The following is a 22,153-nucleotide window of genomic DNA, read 5'->3' on the forward strand; positions in this document are numbered from 1 at the left end:
AAGTCTCGCTATTTTGCCCAGGCTGGTCTTAAACTCACGAGCTCAAGCAATCCTCCTGCCTCAGCTTCCCAAAGTGCTGGGATTACAGATGTGAGTCACCATGCCCAGCCAAGATTAATAAATTTAAAACCACCATTTAAATACTAAAGTACACCAGTGGAAAAAAAAAAAAAAAAACATGAAAAATTCTTTAAACGCAGCATGAAAATATTTTAAAAATTAAAAGTTTAAAGAATCCTCCAAAGGTTCTGAAAAGACATTAGGGTAGCAGAAGAACATATTAACATTGAAGACAGTGCCATTTACAAAAAAGGAAATCAGTATTTCCTGAGTAAATTAACTGAATTATCTATTTAATGAAAAGCAACAACCTTTCTGAGAAAACAAATGTTGTTTTTCCCCTTGGGTTTTCTTCCGTTCCCAAAAGGAACGGTATGCTTCTCTCCATCAACCAGACACGTCTGCCTATGCATTACTTTGAAGAGCCTCTAAAGTAAAACAGTATTTTAAAAATGTTATAAATCTAAATTACAAGAGGGAAAAATTATGCTTACCTCCTCTTCCTCTTTCATATGAGGAAGAAAATCTCTCGTAAAAGCCTCCAATCTCTCTTTCAGTTGTTTCGCATAATTTAACTGTTCATATTCATTCTGAAAACAAAATAAAATATATTTTTATAAAAGTTTTGCTTCATTAATTATATCATATCTGACCCCAGGAAGGTAGTTTAAAATGTGATATAAAACCTCCAAAAAAAAAAAAAGACTGACAAATTGCAAAGTGGTCTCTGTACTTTTAGCATAAAAGATGTCTGTAAAACAGTAAGCTTTGAACTACTTTAGTAATGTATGTAACCCCATATTTTTTAAATGGTTTAAAAATATAAAAAGTCTAAAAACGGCAAGTATCTTCTCATAACTTCTATTGATTTGATTTCTAATTATGTATTTATATAATTTCAGTATGTCAGTTCTCTCAATGTATCTCCAAGCCTAATGGACTGTATCATTACAGAATCCCTTTATGGTCATCTAGCATCTCCTGCACTCAAAAATTCAGAATATAGTTGACCTTTGAACAACAGGTTTGAACTGTGCAGGTTCACCTAAATACTGATTTTCTTCTGCCTCTCCCACCCCTGTAACAGCAAGACCAACCCTACCTCTTCTTCCTCCTCAGCCTACTTAATGTGAAGACAATGAGGATAAAGACCTTTATGATGATCCACTTCCAATTAATAAATAGGGAATATATTTTTTTCTTCTATATGATGTTCTTAGTAATATTTTCTTTTCTTTAGCTTACCTTATTTTAACAATCCAGTATATAATATTACATATAACATGAAATAAGTGCTAACTGACTGTTTTATGTTATTGATAAGGCTCCCAGTCAATAGTAGTAGGCTGTAAGTAAAGTTTTGAGAGATTCAAAAGTTATACATGGATTTTTAATAGCACAGGATGTTGGCAACTCTAATCTCCGTGTTGTTTAAGGGTCAACTGTACCTGCTAACATTATCCCGCCGGGCACGGTGGCTCATGCCTGTAATCCCAGAAATTTGGGAGGCCGAGGTGGGCGGATTACCTGAGGTCAGGAGTTCAAGACTAGCCTGGCCAACGCAGCTAAACCCTATCTCTACTAAAAATACAAAAATCAGCCAGGTGTAATGATGAGCACCTTTAATTTCAGCTACTCGGGAGGCTGAGGCAGGGAGAATTGCTTGAACCTGGTAGGAAGAAGTTGTAGTGAGCCAAGGGAGAAAAAAAAATCCTGACACAAGGTAATATACATTAATATCAATACTTCAAGACAAGGTCTCAAAAAAAAAAATCGTGACATTAGGTAATAATATTAATATCAACACTTCTAAAGGCAAGGTGCTCGCTACATCTTGAAGTAAATAATTCTAATTCTGAGAAATTCTAAGGAGCTACAAAGTTCTTCCTCATAACCTAAAATCAAATCTCTCCACTTCTGTAGCAGCCCTCTCAAATCATGTGGAAAATTTACAGAATGAAAACTTTTTTTCTTTTTGAGACAAGTCTTGCTCTGTCACCCAGACTGGAATGCAGTGGCGCAATCTTGGCTCACTGTAACCTCAGGTTCAAGTGATTCTCCCACCTCCGCCTCCCGAACAGCTGGGACTACAGGTGCACATCACCATACCCAGCTAATTGTTTTTGGTATTTTTAGTAGAGAACGGTTTCACCATGTTGGCCAGGCTGGTCTCGAACTTCTGATCTCAAGTGTTCTGCCCACTTCAGCCTACCAAAGTGCTGGGATTACAGGGATGAGCCACTGTGCACAGTCTATGAAAACGTTTAAAATATGAAAATATTTTATCTCTGTTAAGTCCTCTCTGGTCTCTTTTGCCAGAACTAATATATTCAACTGCTTCCCAATATTCAGTGCAATGTCCTATTCTCTTAGAATTTTACACATTTTCCCTAAGCATATCCACATGGCTTCCATTCCTACTTATATACTAATAATAACTATCAAATTTGCTTTTTCACACTGGGTCACTCTCCTGATCAAGAAATCCATCTTTACCACCTCCTATTAATAAATGCCCATGTAGATTACACAAGCAGTTCAAACCTAATCTGTCAAGACTGAATCTTTTTATTTCCTGACCCTCTTCTATATACTCTAGAAAGTCAGGCTGAATCCTCATTTTTATTTCTTTTCTCTTTCTTCTTTCCTCCTCCCTAACTCTGAAATCTGATCCCCTCCCCTTTATTTACACTAGTCATGACTTTGAGATCTTATCAAAGAAGTATTCATGTGGCAATACATAATACGATACAAAATTGAAAGAAAAGATTATTCATAAAAAAGTAAATCTCCCTCCTATTATATTACTATCTAGTATCCTACCCCTATCAAACCTCCCATACCACCCCACCAAGCAGCTGAGTATTCTTCCAGAAACTATTGGAATTTTTCAATAATAGTCTTCCACCTTTAGTGTTTTATCTTTAATCCATCCTCCCTAAACTGCAGAAGTCTTTCTAGAACATAAATCTCTAGGTGAAGAGCACATGGTGGCTTAACAGAGCTGTAACTTTAGCTTACGCATCACCAAGCCAGAAGGGAAATAAACTAAGATCAAATTTCAAAATCCTATAATATACAAATATAATTGAGAAGAAACTCTCTATATTATTATCCTAAACTATACCCAAAATATCTTTAGCTCACTGCAACCTCCACCTCCCAGGTTCAAGCAATTCTCCTGCCTCAGCTGGGATTGCAAATGCCTGCCACCATGCCTGGCTAATTTTTATATTTTTAATAGAGACAAGTTTTCACCACGTGGGCCAGGGTGGTATTGAACTCCTGACCTCAAGTGATCCACTAGCCTTGTACCCCCAAAGTGCTGGGATGATAGATGTGGGCCACCATGGCTGGCTAGCATTCAATTCTAAAACAAGTAAAATTTATAAAATTAAAGAGTTTATTCATTCTAAATAATAATTATACCTTTGAACACCATTAACTGGACTGACAGTTTTTCTTTAAGAATTCAGCAAATGTTAACAGAATGTAAAAATTTTATGATAATTAAAACTTCAACTTACAAAAACAGCTTTAAGACTTGGTGAGTATTCATTATGAAATTTTATTAAACAATAATAAAGAGGTAACTGACAAAGACTCTCACCAAACTTGAGTCAGGCTCCTCTGAGTCCTCTTCTCAACCTTAGGCCTGACCTTAAACTGTCATTGTCCTGCTTAGTCCAGTTTTAGCAAAAATCCTGCTGAATCAGTTTCGTGAAAATCTCTCACCCTTGGTTATCCAATCACTTTCTACATCTGATCAAACTTCTCATTCCTCAATATGTTATTATCCTCCTTTCTTCAGCAATAATCTTATAGTTAGCTTAGCAAGAATCCCCTTGGCCTTGATGTTTCCTCAGTAATTTTCTATCAACTCTTCTCATTTTGTTCCTTGGATATAAATCCCTACTTGTCCTTACTATATTCAATGTTGGGCCTGATCTCTCTCTACTACTGCAAACTCCCCACTGCAGTTCTTCTTAAATAGTCTTCCTTACCATCTTTAAGGAGTGACAAAATAATTTTTTTTCAACATTACATAATTTACTATAAAACGGTGACAAGTTTTGCCAATGATATACCAGAAGATGGCACAAGTTTTGATAGTTAAATATCCATTTTTGCAACTTACCTTAACATTCTTCAGTCCCTTTTCAAAGAGGGTAAGCATCTCAGAGAGTTTATTGTCAGAATGTACATTATAAATGGTCTGGCTGCGTTGCTGAAGCAAACCAATAATGTATTCATTTTCAATCTGTTCATGCATTTTGAACTCCTTGAAAGTAGCATACAAAGACTGCAGAAGAGCACGGAAATCGTTGTTGTTGGAAAAATTGGTTTTAGAAAGCTGAATAAAAATTTAAAAAGAAAATTGTAATAAATACATGCAAATATGCACAAACAAAAAATATTCAAATACATCCCTATTCACTTTTGCACACAGCGTGTTACTTCCTTTACACTTAGTTATATTAAAGTACAAATAAAGGAAATTCATAAATTAACAAGTTAGAATGGTATAATAAAAAGTACACTAGGCCAGGAAGATGTTGGTTTGCATTGTGAAGAGCTTGGTGATACAGAAAAATGATGTGTGCACAAATCAGTTTCTTTAAATAGAAGAGATTAAACCAGGCCCCTTCTAAATCTAAAATTGCACTACTCTATATGTATGCTAAATACAGGCGGGGGAAAAATTTAAAGAGGGAAACTTGATTAGGTTAAATTCAACAGACAGATAGATGAAAGGGGAAAAGCTACTAACACCATGCTTCCTAGACTTGCTTTCTAAAGTACCTAGTATAACTAAAATGGAATGCAGTCTAAACTGTCTTATTGCCTGTTCTCAGCAGGAATAAACAGTCTGATGACACAGCATCAAAACAGATGACATAGAAGCTCCTAAAACAAAACTATTCCTACTATACATAACAGAATTAACTATCTTCTATAAAAGGCAGTATGGATTAGGCATTAAGAGTCACTTACAGTGAACCAGTTCTAAAGTTAGATTTCTCTAGGATCGGATACCAGTTCTACCATAATTTAACTGTGCAACCCTGGGTAAATTACTTTTCTTTCTTAATATGTTAGTTTCACCTTGATATTAAATGGGTATAATAAAACATCTGTAATTCACATGGTTGTTGGTAAACGTATTTTGGATAAACGTCAATAAACGTTAGCTAGTATCATTTTGAAAATGAAATATTCATTTTTATAAATTCACACATTTTTTACTCTATACAAATATTTACTGAATAGTTATTATGAGGTAGGCACTGTTCTTTGGTACTTAGGATTTATCAATGAAAAAAAACAAAGATTTCTTGCCTTTATGGAGTTTCTATTCCAGTGAAGGCAAATAAGACAATGAACAGTTAACTGCAATACATAAGTAATCTAGAGCAAGGATTGACAACTATTCTGTAAAAGGGCAGATAATAAATATTTTAACTTTTGCAGGCCATGTAGTCTATAGCAATTATTTAACTCAGCTGTTGTGGCACAAAAATAGTCACAGACAATGTGTAAATGAATGAGTGTAGCTATATTTCCACAAAAATTTATACAGTGAAATTGTGAAATTCAAATTTCATATAATTTTCACGTCACAAAATACTATTCTTCTTTTGATTTTGTCCAACTATTTAAAAATGTAAAAGTGATGTTTGGCTCTTAAGCTACACAGAAAACATAGGGCAGATTTGGTTAAACCCACATTACAGATTTTTTAAAAATCATAAATGCCCCACAAACAAGATTACAAAAAAATCCATTAGTGGCTAATCTCTGCAAATACTATCATGTATCATTTTTTGAAGAAAAAAAAAAAAACCTTAAAAATAGCCTTAGTAGAAGCAAGGCACAAATCAAAAGAAAGCATTAATGCTAGATATTGTTTTCTTAATGGCAAAAAGTAAACACAGTCAGCTTGCGTGGGGATGCAGAAGCCATAGATTCGACCAATCGTGGATTGAAAATATTAAAACGGCTGGGCGTGGTGCTCACGCCTATAATCCTAGCAGTGTGGGAGGCCAGGGGGAGTAAATTACCTGAGGTCAGAAGTTCGAGACCAGCCTGACCAACATGGTGAAACCCCATCTCTACTAAAAACACAAAAATTAGCTGGGAGTAGTGTGGACTTGCGGTCCCAGCCACTCAGAAGGCTGAGACAGGAGAATCACTTGAACTCAGGAGGTGGAGGTTACAGTGAGCCGAGACTATGCCACTGAACTCCAGCTTGGGCATCAGAGCAAGACTCCATCTCAAAAAAAAGAAAATATTGAAAAAAATAACAATAAAAATTTAAACAGTATAACAACTATATACATAGCATTTTCACTGTATTATGTGTTAAAAGTAATCTAGAGATGATTTAAAGTATATGGGAGATATGTATAAGTTACATGCAAATACTATGTTATTTTGCATAAGGGACTTGAGCATCCACGGAGTTTGGTATCCAGAGGTGTCCTGAAACCAATCTCCCACAAAATAGGAGGATACCAAGGGAAGACTGTAATTCCCTAACATGAGTTAAGAAAAAAAAAAATCTTAAAAGACATATGGGAAATTTTGCATATATTCTCATTAGACTATTAGAAATTCTTTTAGATTTAATAACACATTAAGGTAACGATTAGTTTCATGCCACAAACTGAGAGCCGTATTAACTATATAAAGAGATTCTAAATTACAGATAGAGTCTATATCCAGTTAATCTAGCACAGTAGTTAAAAGCACTGACTCTGGGGCAAGATTGCCTAGGTATAAATCCATTCTGTCAGCAAGTCATTACATTTATTTGTACCTCAATTTCTTCATCTGTAAAACAGGGCTAATAATATTAACCACCTCACAGAATTCTTATGAGGATTCTTTTCTTTTTTTTTTTTTTTTTTTTTCTGAGACAGGGTCTTTCTCTGTCACCCAGGCTGGAGTACAGTAGTGCCATCATAGCTCACTGCAACCTCAAGCTCCCGGGCTCAAGTGATCCTCCTGCTGGCCTCAGCCTCCTGCATAGCTGGAACTTCAGGTACAGTGTGCACCACCACACCCAGTTACTTTTTTATTTTTTAGAGACCAGGTCTCACTATGTTGATCAAGCTGGTCTTAAAGTCCTGGCTTCAAGCGAACCTCCTTACTCAGCATCCTGAGTTGCTAGAATTATAGGCACAAGCCACTGTGCCTGGCTACCTGTGATAATTTAATAAATTAATATAAAGAACACAGAATATAAGCCCTATCCAGGCATCTGTAAGCCTTATTTAGTAGGCTTTTCTGTTGTTAATTCGGTATTCACACCAAAATAAAATATCATTAGAAAGAAATTGGTACAGCTATTATGGAAAACAGTGTGGAAGTTCTTCAAAACATTAAAAATGTAATTTTCATAAGTTCTAACAATTCCACTCCTGAGTATATGTTCAAAGTAAGTAACATTGGTATTTCTAAGAGATGTCTGCATTCCCATGTTCAATGCAGTATTATTCACAATAGCCAAGATATGGCGCCAACCTGAATGACTGGCTTGCCCACAAATGGATAAAGAAAATGTGATATATACAATGAAATATTATTCAGTAATAAAAAAAAAGAAATCCCGTTATTTGCAACAACACAGATGAACCTGGAAAACTGATAAGTGAAATAAGCCAGATACAGAGAGACAAATAGTGTATGACCTCACTTACACATGGAATCTAAAGCAGAACTCATAGAAGCAGAGAGTAAAGGTAGTTGCCAGGAGGTAGGGGATAGAGAAAATGGGGAGATGCTGATCAAAGAACACTAACTTTCAGTTCTAAAATGAGTATGTTCTGGGGATATAAGGTACAGTACAGTGACTGAAGTTAATAATACTGTATTATGTACTTGAAATTTACTGAGAGTACATCTTGTGTGTCCTAGATGTGTTGATTAATTTGATTTCAGTAATCATTATACAATGTACATGCATATCAAACCATCACAGTGAACACCTTGAATATACAGAATTTTTATTTGTCAATTATACCTCAATAAACCTGGGAAAAAATGATCAACAGATCAACAGATTAAATTACATTCTTGGTGGAGAATATAAAACAGTTTGTACAACAGGTTGAAGAAATAAGATTTTTAGCCCTATTAAATCCTCAACACATTTGTTGATTTGATGAAGTGAAAACAAAGCCAAAAAAATAAATAAATAAGAGCAACAGAGAGAAAAGTCATTAAAGATAACACTCCACTCAGTTTTTCTCCACATGAAAAGTGCATATGTTTTTAAACCTGGTACCTAAAATTAGTAAATTTAGCAGTTAATAACCAGAATATACACAATTTAACTTTTTTGAAATCTGTATATATGAATAGTTTTTTAAATTTCTGTTTGTCTTCACATATATATAGACTTTACTGAGAAAAAAATAACCTGAACACTAATAATTTCTGGGACATACTGAAGCCTACGATGTGTGAGGAACTACACTAGTATTGTTATATATTTAATTCTTAAAACAATCTAAAAAGTAGGTATTAAAATCCTAAATTTACAGACTAAAAACAGAGGCTCAGTAAGAAATTTTACCCCAAATCATACAACTAGTAAACAACTGAGACCAAGTCCCTAAAACTCTAATATTTATGACTTTTCTACAGATACAATGTTAGTACCATTCAGAAAGATATATTTTCAGATCTAAGAGAGTAAATTGTCTGAACACTTGCTCTAAAGCAACAGTTCTCACCAAGGCAGTAATATTGCCACCCCCTCGCACCCATTCCCCAGAGAGAAAGGGAAAGATCTGGAGGCGGGTTTGGTCGTCACCAATGGAAATGTACTACTGACACCTAGTGGATAAAGGCCAGGGATGTGGTTAAACATCCTACAACACACAAGACAACCCCCGTAAAGAATCATCTGCCTCAAAATGTCAATAGCGCTTTGGTTAAGAAATGTTGCTCTAGAAAAGTGTTTTTCAAACACTGTTAACCATGACCTTTAGTATGAAATACAGTGCAATCCAGATTCACAGACATCACAAACACTTGAAACAAATCTCAGGGAACAATATTTTCCTCTCTAATCTGTAGCGTACTCTAAAATTTACTTTTGCATTTAAATTTTTAATTGTTTCTGACTCACAAAATAGATTTATGACTTAGTACTACTAAGTCGTAAGACACATTTTGAAGAGCGCTCTTCTACAGTAAAGTATGAAGGCTCCTAGTGACCTATAAAGTTATATCCTCTGATGCCGCACAAATTTCACAAAGAACTTATATTACACATAATAGACAAATAGTAACATGGTATCGTCCACATTTTAAAAGGATTTATAACTGATTTTCTTTTTTTTTGTTTTTTCTTTTTTTTGACACAGAGTCTCAGTCTGTCGACTAGGCTGGATTGCAATGGTGAGATCTCGGCTCACTGCAATCTCCGCCTCCTGGCTTCAAGCAATTCTCTGCCGCAGCCTCTCAAGTAGCTGGGATTACAGGCACCCGCCACCACACCCCGCTAATTTTTCTATTTTTAGTAGAGACGAGGTTTCCCCATCTTGGCCAGGCTGGTCTTGAGCTCCTAACCTCGTGATCCACCTCTCTTGGCCTCCCAAGGTGCTGGAATTACAGGCGTGACCCACCACTCCTGGCCTATAACTGACTTTCTGTCTCAAACATTCTACAATCTAAATAAAGCATTAAAGCCTGATTTCAAACTGATTATCAGAAGTGGTGTGTCACTTAATACACTATGATCAAAAATAGATATGAAAATAGCATTAACAAAAACACAAATGTTATTTCCCCAAATACATTTTTACTTTGTCTACCTACCTGAACAATCCTCTAATCAAGAGAGACTTATACTCAGTGAAGAAACCTTAGTATCTGATCAAATTTAGAGATGGAAAAAACGATGACCCACAGGTAAACTGTTTTGCATAAAATCATAGAGCTAACAATAAGTAGCCGAACTAGTAAGGTAATGCAAAACCCATGGGATTCAGAAAGGAAAAAAATCCTAAGATTAAAATTCAGGCTCTCATAATTACTAGTTGAATGAGCTGGGTAAGGTATTTAACCACTAAGACTGTTTCCTCAACTTTAAATGACAGATAATACTTGTCTTATAGAGTTCTTGTGAATATTAAAAAAAATAATGTAGGCATGTAGTAAGAACTCATTAAATTCCCTTTTCCTTCTTCTGTAGCTCACAATTTAATATTTTCTCCTCTAAGCCAATCTTTTCAAATGGCGGTCAATAAACTGTTACAGGTATGCAGAGAAATGGGGTGGGGGGGCGAGGAACTGACCATAAAACTATATGCATTCATTTTTTAAAAAAGAATACATTTAAATTACTCTAAGCTTCTTCCCATTTAACAGTTTTGGGTCATAAATAAGTATAAAACAATAAAAGTAGATAGCACTTTTAATACCCTTACCTGAAAAATTTAGGCACACCTTAAGGCCTCCACCACTTGGGTTTTTAATAACTCGTTTATACACAAGCCCTGGAATCTCTGAACTAACCACATCCTTACAACGACCACCTACTCTTCTCTCAGAAATCAATTCAAAAAGACCACTCCTGACACTTTAATGTGGAACTGACCATACAACTTCCTTTGCTCCCACTATACTCTATTTGGATTTCTATCCTAGCACAGATGTTATTACATACTGGACTATAAATTTTTTGAGAGTACAGACCACATGTCACGTTGCCCAACACAAGCTACTACAGAGTAGATGGTAGAAACACCAATGCTCACTGTCATAATTAATAGAGTTAACCTTGGAGAACTGGAGAAAAGCCTGAGACACTGAGGTAAAATGGAAAAAGGATGTCATTCAATATAAATATTTACTAAAATCATCCCAGTTTGAAAAGATTCAGGGAATTAGCAAGAGAGTTCTTAGCAGATTGTTACCAAAAAAATAAGAAACTACTATAGTTTAATATAAAGAAAATTAAACTAGGAATCCTAACAATGACTTGGGTTTCCATCTGGATCTACCACTAGCTGCTTATGTAACCTTGGCCTAGCTAATCTAGGCCCGTAACTCCCCAGCTATAAAACAGAAATACTTTGTCTTTACATAATTCAAAGCACTGTTGTCTGCATAACAAAGGTGAAAAACCTTTCCATAAAAGTTTTTACAAATGTAAAAAGAAATCCATGGGCAAAGTATTAAATCAGGTATTATATAGCAATATTTAAAATGGCCTAACACATACATTTGTCAGCATTTGAAAATTTGTTATTTTCTCATCCAAGTCGCCTAAGAGAACTTTGGAGTGCATTATACTAACTATGTTAAGCATGTAAGTGGTTTACTTGATGCTAGTAAATAAATGGATGCTTCTAAAACATACCATACTTGAGAAGTTCAATACTGAAAATAATAACTGACTTCTTTATAATAACTGGGCATTCAGAGCCCAAATTTGAACTACAGAGTACAGTGAAATAACTATTTTGTAGCTTTTAAGTTTGAATATAAAAAGTAGTTTCCTTTCATTTTGTATAGTTTTATTGTAAGCTGTGTTTGGTGGGATATCCTTAGTCAATACAACCAAAAGATGATGGCAAAACTTGAGATGACAAATGAATAAAAACAAACAAGGTATTCTTCCTTTAATTCCTTTAAAACTACTGAGCCATTACAAAATACTTATTTTCCACTCTAGCTCTCAAAGGACATCCTGAGAGAGATTTCCACTGGCTATCAGTATCAAGAAGAAATTTGGATGTAAAATTCCTATGTAGTTTTTTTTTCCTAAATCGCCTCCATCTGAGTTCAGAAAACTGGACTTTTAATCGTCTTGATAAACATATACAACAATCTCATTAACTATATCTAATTAACTCAGAATTAGTAATAATTTTGACTTACACTACATCAAATTGAAAATGCTTTATTAAACTCACTATGCAAGTGGCAACATTACCAAAAAGAATCTTACTTGACTCAGATATTTTGTAAAAAAAAAAAAAAAAAAAAACAACTGCATTTTCAAAATTTGTTCAAATATTCTCAACCACCAGGAAGAGACACATAAAAAGAGTGACTAACTTCTTGAAATTTTTAAAATAAGGCTTGTTAGCAGAGTCTTCAAGTAATTGAATTGTGATTATTTTAGGAGGTCACTATCATCTAGAAATCAATGAAAGCTACAAACCCTCTAGGAAATGAACACATGCACAAAATGTTCCATATAATTTCAGGTGATCCTAGACTACCTCTCCACAGTCTAAACTGGAGAATACCTTGGATTCTGTCTTAACTTCCACTTTTGATTTTTGAGACATATTTTTTTCTTTCCTGCTATTAAGAATGGTGTCTGAATGAACTAAATTCAAATGCCAGAGAGGATGAAAACACTACAGTACTGCTAACTAAAAAAATTCAGGGATATAGCCTTTTGCTTAATGGCTTAACCATTCCTAATGCTTCTCCTACTAAGTGATTCTCACCCTCAGCTGCACACTGCACTCAACTGAAGAGATTTAATCATTTATACCTGATGCCTAGGTGAAATCCTAATTTTAGTGACCTAGACATCAGGACTGCTAATAGTTTTTAGGTTCAGTCTAATAAGCAACCAAGGTTGTAAACCATTGTGCTAGATAAGTCCTGGTGTTTCCAACCACATGTGAATTGGGTATTTCTAAATATTCAGAATGGAGGGAGGGAGAAGATGGAGTGCTAAGATTTGAAATTCAGCATCACTGCTTTAAATTGCTGGTCTTCAACGGGCCTACCAGTGAACACCCTGGGCATCCTCCAAATTGCCTAGCTGAGCTATGAGACACCCCTCTTTTCTGTAGACAATGGTTCTGCATAATGCTATGTAATTTCTGAAAATTCCTAAAAGTTGATTTCTATGCTTAAACAAAAGTCATCTGAATGCTTTATTTAGTTGGATCATTTCTACAAGAAACAAGACTGCCGGAGGTTTGCAAATATCCATGACTTTCCCCAACATAAACTGACAAATATATGGAATCCTAAAATTGTTTAAAAATTATTAGCAAAGGGCCCTGAAACATATCCACAAAAGTGCCTCGTGAACTTATGCTGCACCAATTATGAGTCCAAAATGGTTCTCACAGTTGAACCAACTTTTCCCGAGGACCCCTTTATTCCAGCCCATGCAAACAATTCCAAGAGAGAATTGCTGTCTTAAAACAAAATCTACATCCAGTAAGTATCCAGGGCGATAGAAGTTGCAAGGAAAACGATAATGACACGTGAAGAGTGAAGGTTTTTTAGTTCTAAACTTGGCTTTTCTCCCAAATCAAACCAGTGGAAAAAACGGGGGGTGAAAGGAGTCGGGTAGCCGGGAGACGCTGCAGTTCCAGCCAGGAAGCCAGCGAGAGGTTCCGAGGATGGGTGGGTGTCTGCACAGAGAACCCCGAACAGGCCCGGGGGGAGTGAAGGGGACGGGGACAACTGCCCGGTGCGGATGGGTGTCCACCGCAGGTGGCCGGCCGGGGCACCGAGGGCTTCGGGAAGGGAGGGCCGCTCTCCTCAGAGGCAGCAGCGGGAGGCCCAGCGCGGCGCCAGGGCCGGGAGTGGGGCCAGTGACCCCGGCAGCGCCCCTCCTCAGCCGCCAGCCCTCAGCAGGGGACGCCGCCGGGCAGGGGACGCCGCCCGCCCCGAGGGCACGTCCAAGGCGGCGGCTGGGCGGGGGACGCAGTCTCTGCGAGGGCCCCGCAGTGGGCGAGGAGGCTGCGGGAGCCAGCGGCGCTGACAGCTGCGCAGGCGGCTGCGGGCGCGGCGGCGGCTCGGGGCTGCGGGCGCGGCGCAGGCCAGGCCGCCCCAGGGACCAGGCCCGCTCCCCATCTCCGCCCGCACAGCCCAGAGCGGGAGGCTCGCCGCTCCGTTACCTTGTCGCAGTAGAGCCCCACCAGCTGCTTCATCCGCCAGTGCGGGGCGGTGAAGACATCCACTTCTTCAGGAAAGGGCGCCATCGCCACTGCCTCAACCTCCGCCTCAGCAGCCGCGGCCGCCGCCTCTCCATAGACACCCTCGCCGCGGGGCAGAGGCGGCGCGCCCCCTTGCGCATGCGCCCGCCCCGTCGGCGCGCGCGCCCGGTCCGCCTGGCCGGCGGGGACGCAGGGGCGCGCAGGCCGCCGCCATGCGGTCTTCGCGGCCCACGTGACCGGGCGCGCGCAGAGGCTTGCGCCTTCTGCCTTCCGCCTCCCGCCTCCAGTCTTTTTATTTCTTGTCCGCTTCATGTGCCGCAGAAACAGTCAAAACCTTTTCTCTGTTTGTTTCACCACATGAAAGCACAATATATGAGGGTACGGGAATGTCGATTCAGTGGTGCTCTCGGTGTTTCTCCAATTGCTGCCCTGCTCACCAGGCCTTGAGGCGAGGCAGCCAAACACAATGGCCGCGGTCCGGGCCGCGAGCTCTGCCTGTGCCCAGGCCCCGACGCCCACTTGGCCTGGGTGACCGCTGCTTACGGCCCGGCCCTCCAGGGCTACCCTCTTCCTCCCTGTGATTGGTCGGTGGCAGACTTTTCGGCCGCCTGGGCCGAGCACAGACCACCCCGCCCGCCAAAGGCCCGGGCCTGGCTCCCGCCCAACGGTTGGTGAACCAGGGCTGGGGGCTCCGGGAGCTTTGGTCCCGGGCGGCAACCACTGCGGGCGCGGAACCAGGGTGCGAGGGGCGGGGCAGAGTCCGCGAGGGAGAGGCCTGGTGGAATTCAGTAGACTCCGCGATGGGGAAACACAGTCTCTGAGGATCCAGGTGCGGAAATGCACCTCAAGCACAGGAACGCGGGCGGGTCAGGGATAAGCCCTACCGGCCGGTGGTGGGGGGTGGGGGAGAAGGGTGAATAATCGTGGAAAGTTAGTGCGAAAAAGAGCCCTGGTACAAAACCCACCGTTTTAAGCGGAGGTTCGGAGAGAAAACAAGGTCACTAACCCAGGGAAAAGTCTGTCTCTTCCCTATAAATCTCCTGGCCATTGCCACAGACCTTCAGGAGACCCTGTTCTCTGCTCACCCTGGTCAATCTTAGATTGGTTGGCTGGAGTTCTGATGGACAGATAGAGAAATAGGAGAAAACAGGGAAAAACCTGAGAACCTTGGGAAAAAGTGTTATTTGCTTAATGGCCAAAACCTCCAGGAAGGCAAGAACCAGATATGCTGTGTTCACCCTTGTTCTCCATTATCTATCACAGTTACAAGACAACACAGGGGTTAGTAAATATTCAACAAATAGTGGAGTAGAAGGAGGTGAGAAAGAACTTTGCAGTAGAATGCATCCTACTTAGTTCTAATCTTACTATATGCTGTTATTGACAGTGTGAACAGTGGCTGAAGCACAGACTCTGGAAATGAAGTTAAGATTCCTGGTTTTACCAGACCCTAGCTGTACAACCATTAACAAGCTATATGACTTCTTTGTGCCTCGGTTTCCTCTTACGTGAAATGAGGCTAATAGTACCTACCTCAGAATCTTTATGAGGATTGAATTTATATATTTGAAGCACTTATAATAGTACTGTCTGTAAGCTATTAATACTTTTAAAAAGCAACTCTATGAGGTAGTGCTGTAGGAAATTAAGTCTTGAAGACATTCTAGTAATTGCCTAGGGTCCCACAAATTAGTAAGTGAAAAATCTGGCCGTATAAATCTGGATCAGACAATACCCCCACAGGCATTGTGTTAGTTGGGATACAGAGATGGCTTATACACAGTCTGTCTGTCCTAAGAAGCAGGAATAACGCTTAAGGAATAGAATAATAAAATTCTTGATAAAGAGATTGAGTTCTCTGTTCATCTCCCTTTCACCGTGTTTCCTGCTTTCTTCTTTCCCTAGGACTTTGCCTGTATATTTTTTAATAACCCCCGAGGGCATTTTCTTATTTACCGGCTATTTCCTTACCTCATTCTAATCTTTCACTCCAGCTATCTTGGTATGCAGAATCAGATCTCAGGTGAACCAGTTATATAGAGAAATGAGCTCCAATGAAAACATGCACTTTGTTTTATCCTCAGCACTTAATGTCTATCTAGAGTTAGTACTCAATAAATACTTGCTGGAAAAAAGAATGAGGGAAGTTCATAACACTGTGCAATTTCCTCATTTTTATGAACATTTAATATGCTATATTATCTTTTCCAATCACCTGTTTGTGTCTGTGCAATTCAGTAGTGTATCCATCTCTAGAACCAGACACATTAAAAAGATGTTCAGCAACAACAAAAAAGTCCATCCACACATTTTCACGTAACCCAGGCTTGAAGCTTTATGGTCAGCTAAAAAGAAGTAACAGCCACTTTGGACACTGGCCATTTCAAGGAATTTGTTTTAGATGGCAAAATGAAAGAAATAAAGTGATTTTTAAAAATAAGCTCTATGGGTAATTTTTCCCATGGAACGCTACTAACAGCTCCATATGCTGATTTATATAGCAATTAATCACCTGATATGTCCAAAATAAATGACTGACTTATACTGAACTTTAGCTCTAGAGAGGTCATTGATCAATGTAGTATCATTACCACAGGTTACTGCAACTACAGCAGATTGGAACTGTTATTAAGTTCAAGGTTGTCATTTTACCTGTCTCTGAGACCTCTTTGGCTATATGACATCAGACAATTCCAACAGACCATCTAGCAATTGACCACCACAAGAAGTCTGAATAAGGCATGTGAACACAGCAGTGAAAACCCACATTGTAGAATGCCTGGCAGAATTAATTGTTTCTCTTTCCTACTCTCATTGTCTCTCTGGCAACCTAAAAATATAGTAACTTCTGTTATCGATGGGCCTCTTATATAGTAGTTTCCAAGCCTAGTTTTGAGAACCCTGGAAAGGGTTACTGGCCAGGGGAGGTCAATTCTAAGGCATTTAACTCTGTTTATTTGAGTATGTGACACAGCACTTTCCCCAATAGGGGATTAGTTGTGAAAACAAGCAATGAAAGAATGTTTCCGTTTTGAGCCAGTTGGAATCGTAGTCCTCACTGACTACTAGAGTTGATCCTCACCGTCTGTCAAAATAGTCAATCAACAACAGCTGCAGTAGGCTAAGATAATTTAGGAATTGCTATGGTTTGAATGTTTGTCCCTTCCAAAACTCATGCTGAAATTTAATCCCCAATAAGGTAATATTAAAAAGTGGTGCCTTTAAGAGGTGATGGCTCATGAAAGTTCTGCCTTCATGAATGGCTTAATTCATTCATGGATTAAAGGATTCATGGGTTATCATAGGAGTGGGACTGGTGGCTTTATAAGAGGAAGAAAGACCTGTGCTAGCATGGCCAGTCCCTCGCCATGTGATGTCCTGTACTGCCTTGGGACTCTGTAGAGTCGCCACCAGAAAGAAGGCCCTCATCAAATGTGGGCCCTCGACTATGGACTGCTCAGCCTCCACACTGTAAGAAACAAATTATTTTTCTTTATAAATTACTCAGTTTAAGGTATTCTGTTATAAGCAACAGAAAACAGACTAAGACAGGCACATATAGGACAGTGTCTTAATCTACTTGCTAGATAGTCACAGAGGGCTTTCTGATAGAAGTGGCCCTTAAGCTCAGCATTAAAGATTCAGAAAAATTATCCATCTGGGACTCCAGGGACTTAAATTTCTCATATTCACCATTAATTGAACACTCGCTATGCAGTAGGAGCTTGAGATATAAAGTTGAATAAATCCAGATTACTGTTCTTGAAAATCTCCAGCTTTTAGGAGATTCAGTTTCATATTACCCACCCCATCCTGAATCAGCTGCAATGATCAATGTTTCTTCCTTATTAATTCCATTCCCTCCTGTGCTTTAACTAAATAATAGATTTAACAACAAAAAGTCAGAAGGTCATAAATGAAAGGGTACCCAGTAAAATAAGTAATTTATTTCTTAGCAATTTTAAGTACCTGGCATTATGTAATAATGCTTACCTACGTTTCAAGAACAATTAGTAGGCTTACATAATAGGCATAAAATATATCTTGCTGCATGAATGAGAATTTGAAAAGTTTTTACAAACCAAAATACTCCTGTTATTCAGTAATATACATATATGGTTTTTAAGAAAAACTAACCCAAGCAAGCTATATTTAAAGAACTTCTTACTTTCAACAAGTGTTACCCTCTCATTTTGACCTCATAAGCAAAAATGTATTCCTAAACTGGGTACTGGGTGAGATTCAGCTCTGGGAACCCCTTTACTCAGATTTACAATTCCGTCTCCCAGAAGAATGTGAGCTACATGACAAACTGCATTAAGTGTCCAAATATAGAGTAGTCCCATTCCTTAGATCTCCTTTTGAAGAGAAGTTTAGCTAATGCTAAAACCACAGTTCATTTTAAATCTGGAGATACAATGTGTATAGTGGTACATAAAGTTTCCTTGCAAACATTTCAGACAGATAAGAGCCTTCCATTTCCCAAATATACCTTTGTGTCACCTACCTTGTGTCATTTACCTCTTAGTAAATATTGCCAAATGAACACCAAAATCTTGATTTTCAATCAAAGGCTCTATTATGGGCTGACTTGTAGGGAGAAAGAATGGTTCCATGTGTATGGCCTGAGGGAAAGGTGGCTACTCTCAGGGACAACATGTGACTTAGCTGTTTGCACTATGTTGTGAGAAAGTATCACAAGTTTCTGGAATGGGAAGAATTGATAAGCTTCCTGTAAAGCGTCAGATTTACATTCATTGTAATGATGAAATCTGGCAGGCAATTGCTTAATCCTTGCCTACAGAGAGGGGAAACAAAAGGTATTAGGAAAGTATCAGTTCTGTTTTCTTCCTCTCTACCCTTGACATTTTTTTAAGAGGGTTTCACTCTGTCACCCAGGCTGAAGTGCAGTGGCACAATCATAGCTCACTTCAGCCTCAAACTACTAGGCTCAAATGATAGTCCTGTCTCAGCTACAGAATTGCTACGACTACAGGCATGTGCCACCACACCAGGCTAAGTTTTTGTTTTTATTTTTTGTAGAGGTGCGATCTTATGATGTTGCCCAGGCTGGTCTTGAACTAGCCTCAAGCAATCCTTTCACCTGGCCTCCCAAAGTACTGGGATTACAGGCATGAACTGCCGCACCCAGCCCCTGACATTGTTTTAAAAACTCAAAACAGAGTATAAAAAAATTCCCAATTACACAAGACACCTCCTAAAAAAATTTAAATGCTGAGAGCTATGCAGAAATAGAGATGTCACGTATACATCTGATTTGTGTTCACTGACTAATAGCCTAGCCAATACATAAAATATTGACTTGAACTCTGATCCTACTTCTCATATCTACCCACCCACAAGACCTGGGGCAAATCGCTTGCCCATTCTGGAGCCTCCACTTCCTCAACTGTGCAGACTTGGTCTGGGACACTTTTGAGTGATCAAAGGTACTAAATTATTAATACATATTAATTGATCTACAACACATGTAAAAAGGACTCCCCCAGGCCGACTTCTTAAGGGAAATCAGTCACCAATTATCCAGATAAGTCAGTCAAGAGTTAGGTGGCTCAGCGCGGTGGCTCACTCCTGTAATCCCAACACTTTGGAAGACCGAGTTGGGCGGATCACTTCAGGTCAGGAGTTTGAGACCAGCCTGGGCAACGTGGCGAAACTCCGTCTCTACTAAAATTATAAAAATTAGCAGGGCATGGTGGCACATGCCTGTAATACTAGCTACTGGAGAGGCTGAGGCAGGAGAATCACTGAACCTGGGAAGGGTGGAGGAGGTTGTAGCAGTTAGCTTAGATTGCGCCACTGCACTCCAGCCTGGGTGAAAGAATAAGAATCCATTTCAAAAAAAAAAAAAAAAAAGGTAACTTTTAACGAATCATTATTTGTGTAACCAATTTAATTGTGATTAGTTCCATTCACTTTCCCTAAAATGTCTCTACCAAGGTGATTCTTTGGACTACTATAGGTGTTTCCCCTTGTGTGCAACATTGTAACAAAACTTTGGCATATGCTTGTAATTACAATGTCTTAAAAGTGTTATTTTGGCCTGGCATGGTGGCTCACACCTGTAATCCCAGGATTTTGGGAGGCTGAGACAGGCAGATCACAAGGTCAGGAGATCGAGAACGTCTTGGCCAACATAGTGAAAGCCTGTCTCTACTAAAAAGACAAAGAATAGTTCGGCAGGGTGGCAGGTGCCTGTAGTCCTATTTGCTTGAGAGGTGAATCACTTGAACTTGGAAGGTGGAGGTTGCAGTGAGCTGAGATCATGCCACTGCACTCCAGCCTGGAAGACAAGAGCGAAACTCTGTCTAATTCATAAATAAATAAATAAATAAATGTTCTTTTACAGTGAAGAGACAGTAAAGCAAAATGGGTTGGAGTGTGGAACCAATATTTTCAAAGGGAGAATGAGTCTCTATCTTACAGAATATCCTGAGAATTAAATGTTTTATGGAATTCAGCAGAGCCTGACAAAGGAAACCCTAAGTATTAGCTGTTACTTTTACCTGTAAAATGAGCAGATTGGACATGATGTTCTCTTTGGTCTCTGCCAATTCTCAATGTTTAGGAACCTTAGGAATAGTACCTCAAAGCTGTTTCTTTAGGTTAATTCTACAAATTAATTTAACTGTAGAAGGACTTACTACATTTGGTTGCAAGTGACGGAAAATAGAAAATAACAGTGCCCTAAACAAGATGGGGTTTTTTTGGTTCTTTTTCTCATAATAAATTAGTTATCTATTGTTGTATAACAGATTAACCCAAAACTTAAATGGGTTAAGTACCCTTTAAAACTTAAATGGTGGGGAGGGAGCCAAGATGGCCAAATAGGAACAGCTCTGGATTGCAGCTCCTAGCGAAAACGCAGAGAGCGAGTGGTCACTGCATTTCCAAACAAAGTTTTATTGCCCACAGACCAGGAGATTCCCAGGCGGAAAAGCGCCACAAGTCTCTAGTGCAGCTGTTTCAGCCAATACAGCGGGTCTCCACACAAAAACTCACACAAATCTGGGCACCATTTCAACTGGTGACTGGAACACCTGGGAGACAGTCGCACATTCAACTGATAAAAAGGGGACTGAAATAGGGAGATAGGCCAGGAGATTCCCGGGCAAAAAAAGCACCACGAGTCTCCAGCGCAGCTGTTTCAGCTGGCATGGTGGATCTCTGCACAAAAACTCACACAAGTCCGTGCGCTGTTTCAACTGGCAACTGGAAAGCCTGGGAGACAGAGTCGCCTGTTCAACTGAAGAAAAAGGGGACTGAAACAGGGAGCCAGGTGATCTGGCTTGGCTGGTCCCACCCCTACAAAGACCAGCAATCTGAAACGCTCTGGATTGAGAGTTTCACAGCAAGCGCAGGTGAACCCGGGATGGTCCAGCTCTGTGGGGGAAGGTGTTACCGAGGTAGTCCGCCATTACGGAGGCGGTCTGCCATTATTGAGGCAGTCTGCCATTACCGAGGCAGTCCGCCATTACCAAGGCAGTCCTCCATTACTGAGGCAGACCATCATTACAGAGGCAGTTCTAACTATACCCCTATAAACAAAACTGCAAGAAAGTTCACACAGCAGCTGGGCAGAGCCTATGGCAGCTCAGCAACACCTCTGCTGGCAGACTGTGACTAGGCTACCTCCTTGTGGGGCAGGGCATCCCTGAAAAAAGGCAGCAGCATCACAGAAACTTATAAATAAAGCCCTACCTTCCTAGGAAAGAGCACCTGGGAAAAAAAAGGCGGTTTTGAGTTCTGCTGCAGTAGACATAAACGTACCTGCCTAGCAGCTCTGAACGGAATAATGGAGCTCACATCTCAGCATTTGAGCTCCTATAAAGGACAGACTGTCTCCTCAAGTAGCTCCCAGCCCCCGTATATCCAAAGAGTCACCTCATAAAGGAGAGCTCAGACTGACATCTGGCGGGTATCCTTATAGGACAAAGATAGGAGAAGAAGAAACCAGCAGTAACCCTTACTGTTCTGCAGCCACTGCAGGCGATCCCCAGGTAAGCAGAGTCTGGAGTGGACCTCCAGCAGACCTACAGCAGAGGGACCTGACTGTTAGAAGGAAAACTAAGAAACAGAAAGAAATAACTTCATCATCAACAAAGAAGACGTCAACTCAAAGACCCCATCTGAAAGTC

The 22,153-nt window shown here is 39.6% G+C and overlaps 1 protein-coding gene across 2 annotated transcripts in view; it reads right to left on the reverse strand.

Annotated features, from left to right (window-relative positions):
- FBXL5 (F-box and leucine rich repeat protein 5) overlaps nucleotides 1-18,640 on the reverse strand; it is a 45,535-nt gene extending 26,895 nt beyond the window's left edge. Inside the window, exons 1-3 of one of the 2 annotated variants that reach the window (XM_017498723.1) lie at nucleotides 18,502-18,640; nucleotides 4,199-4,414; nucleotides 555-650 (exon numbers count right to left, since the gene is read on the reverse strand). In XM_017498723.1, coding sequence (XP_017354212.1) covers nucleotides 555-650; nucleotides 4,199-4,333 — 231 coding nt within the window. In that variant the 5' untranslated portion in view covers nucleotides 4,334-4,414; nucleotides 18,502-18,640. Of the gene's footprint in view, nucleotides 1-554; nucleotides 651-4,198; nucleotides 4,415-13,955; nucleotides 14,160-18,501 lie in introns of those variants that run through there. The other variant, XM_017498722.1, reaches the window with a different exon arrangement.
- Nucleotides 18,641-22,153: the final 3,513 nt, after the last annotated feature.

The sequence above is a fragment of the Cebus imitator genome, unplaced genomic scaffold (genome assembly GCF_001604975.1).
Source record: "Cebus imitator isolate Cc_AM_T3 unplaced genomic scaffold, Cebus_imitator-1.0 Scaffold249, whole genome shotgun sequence".
Taxonomy (NCBI): domain Eukaryota; kingdom Metazoa; phylum Chordata; class Mammalia; order Primates; family Cebidae; genus Cebus; species Cebus imitator.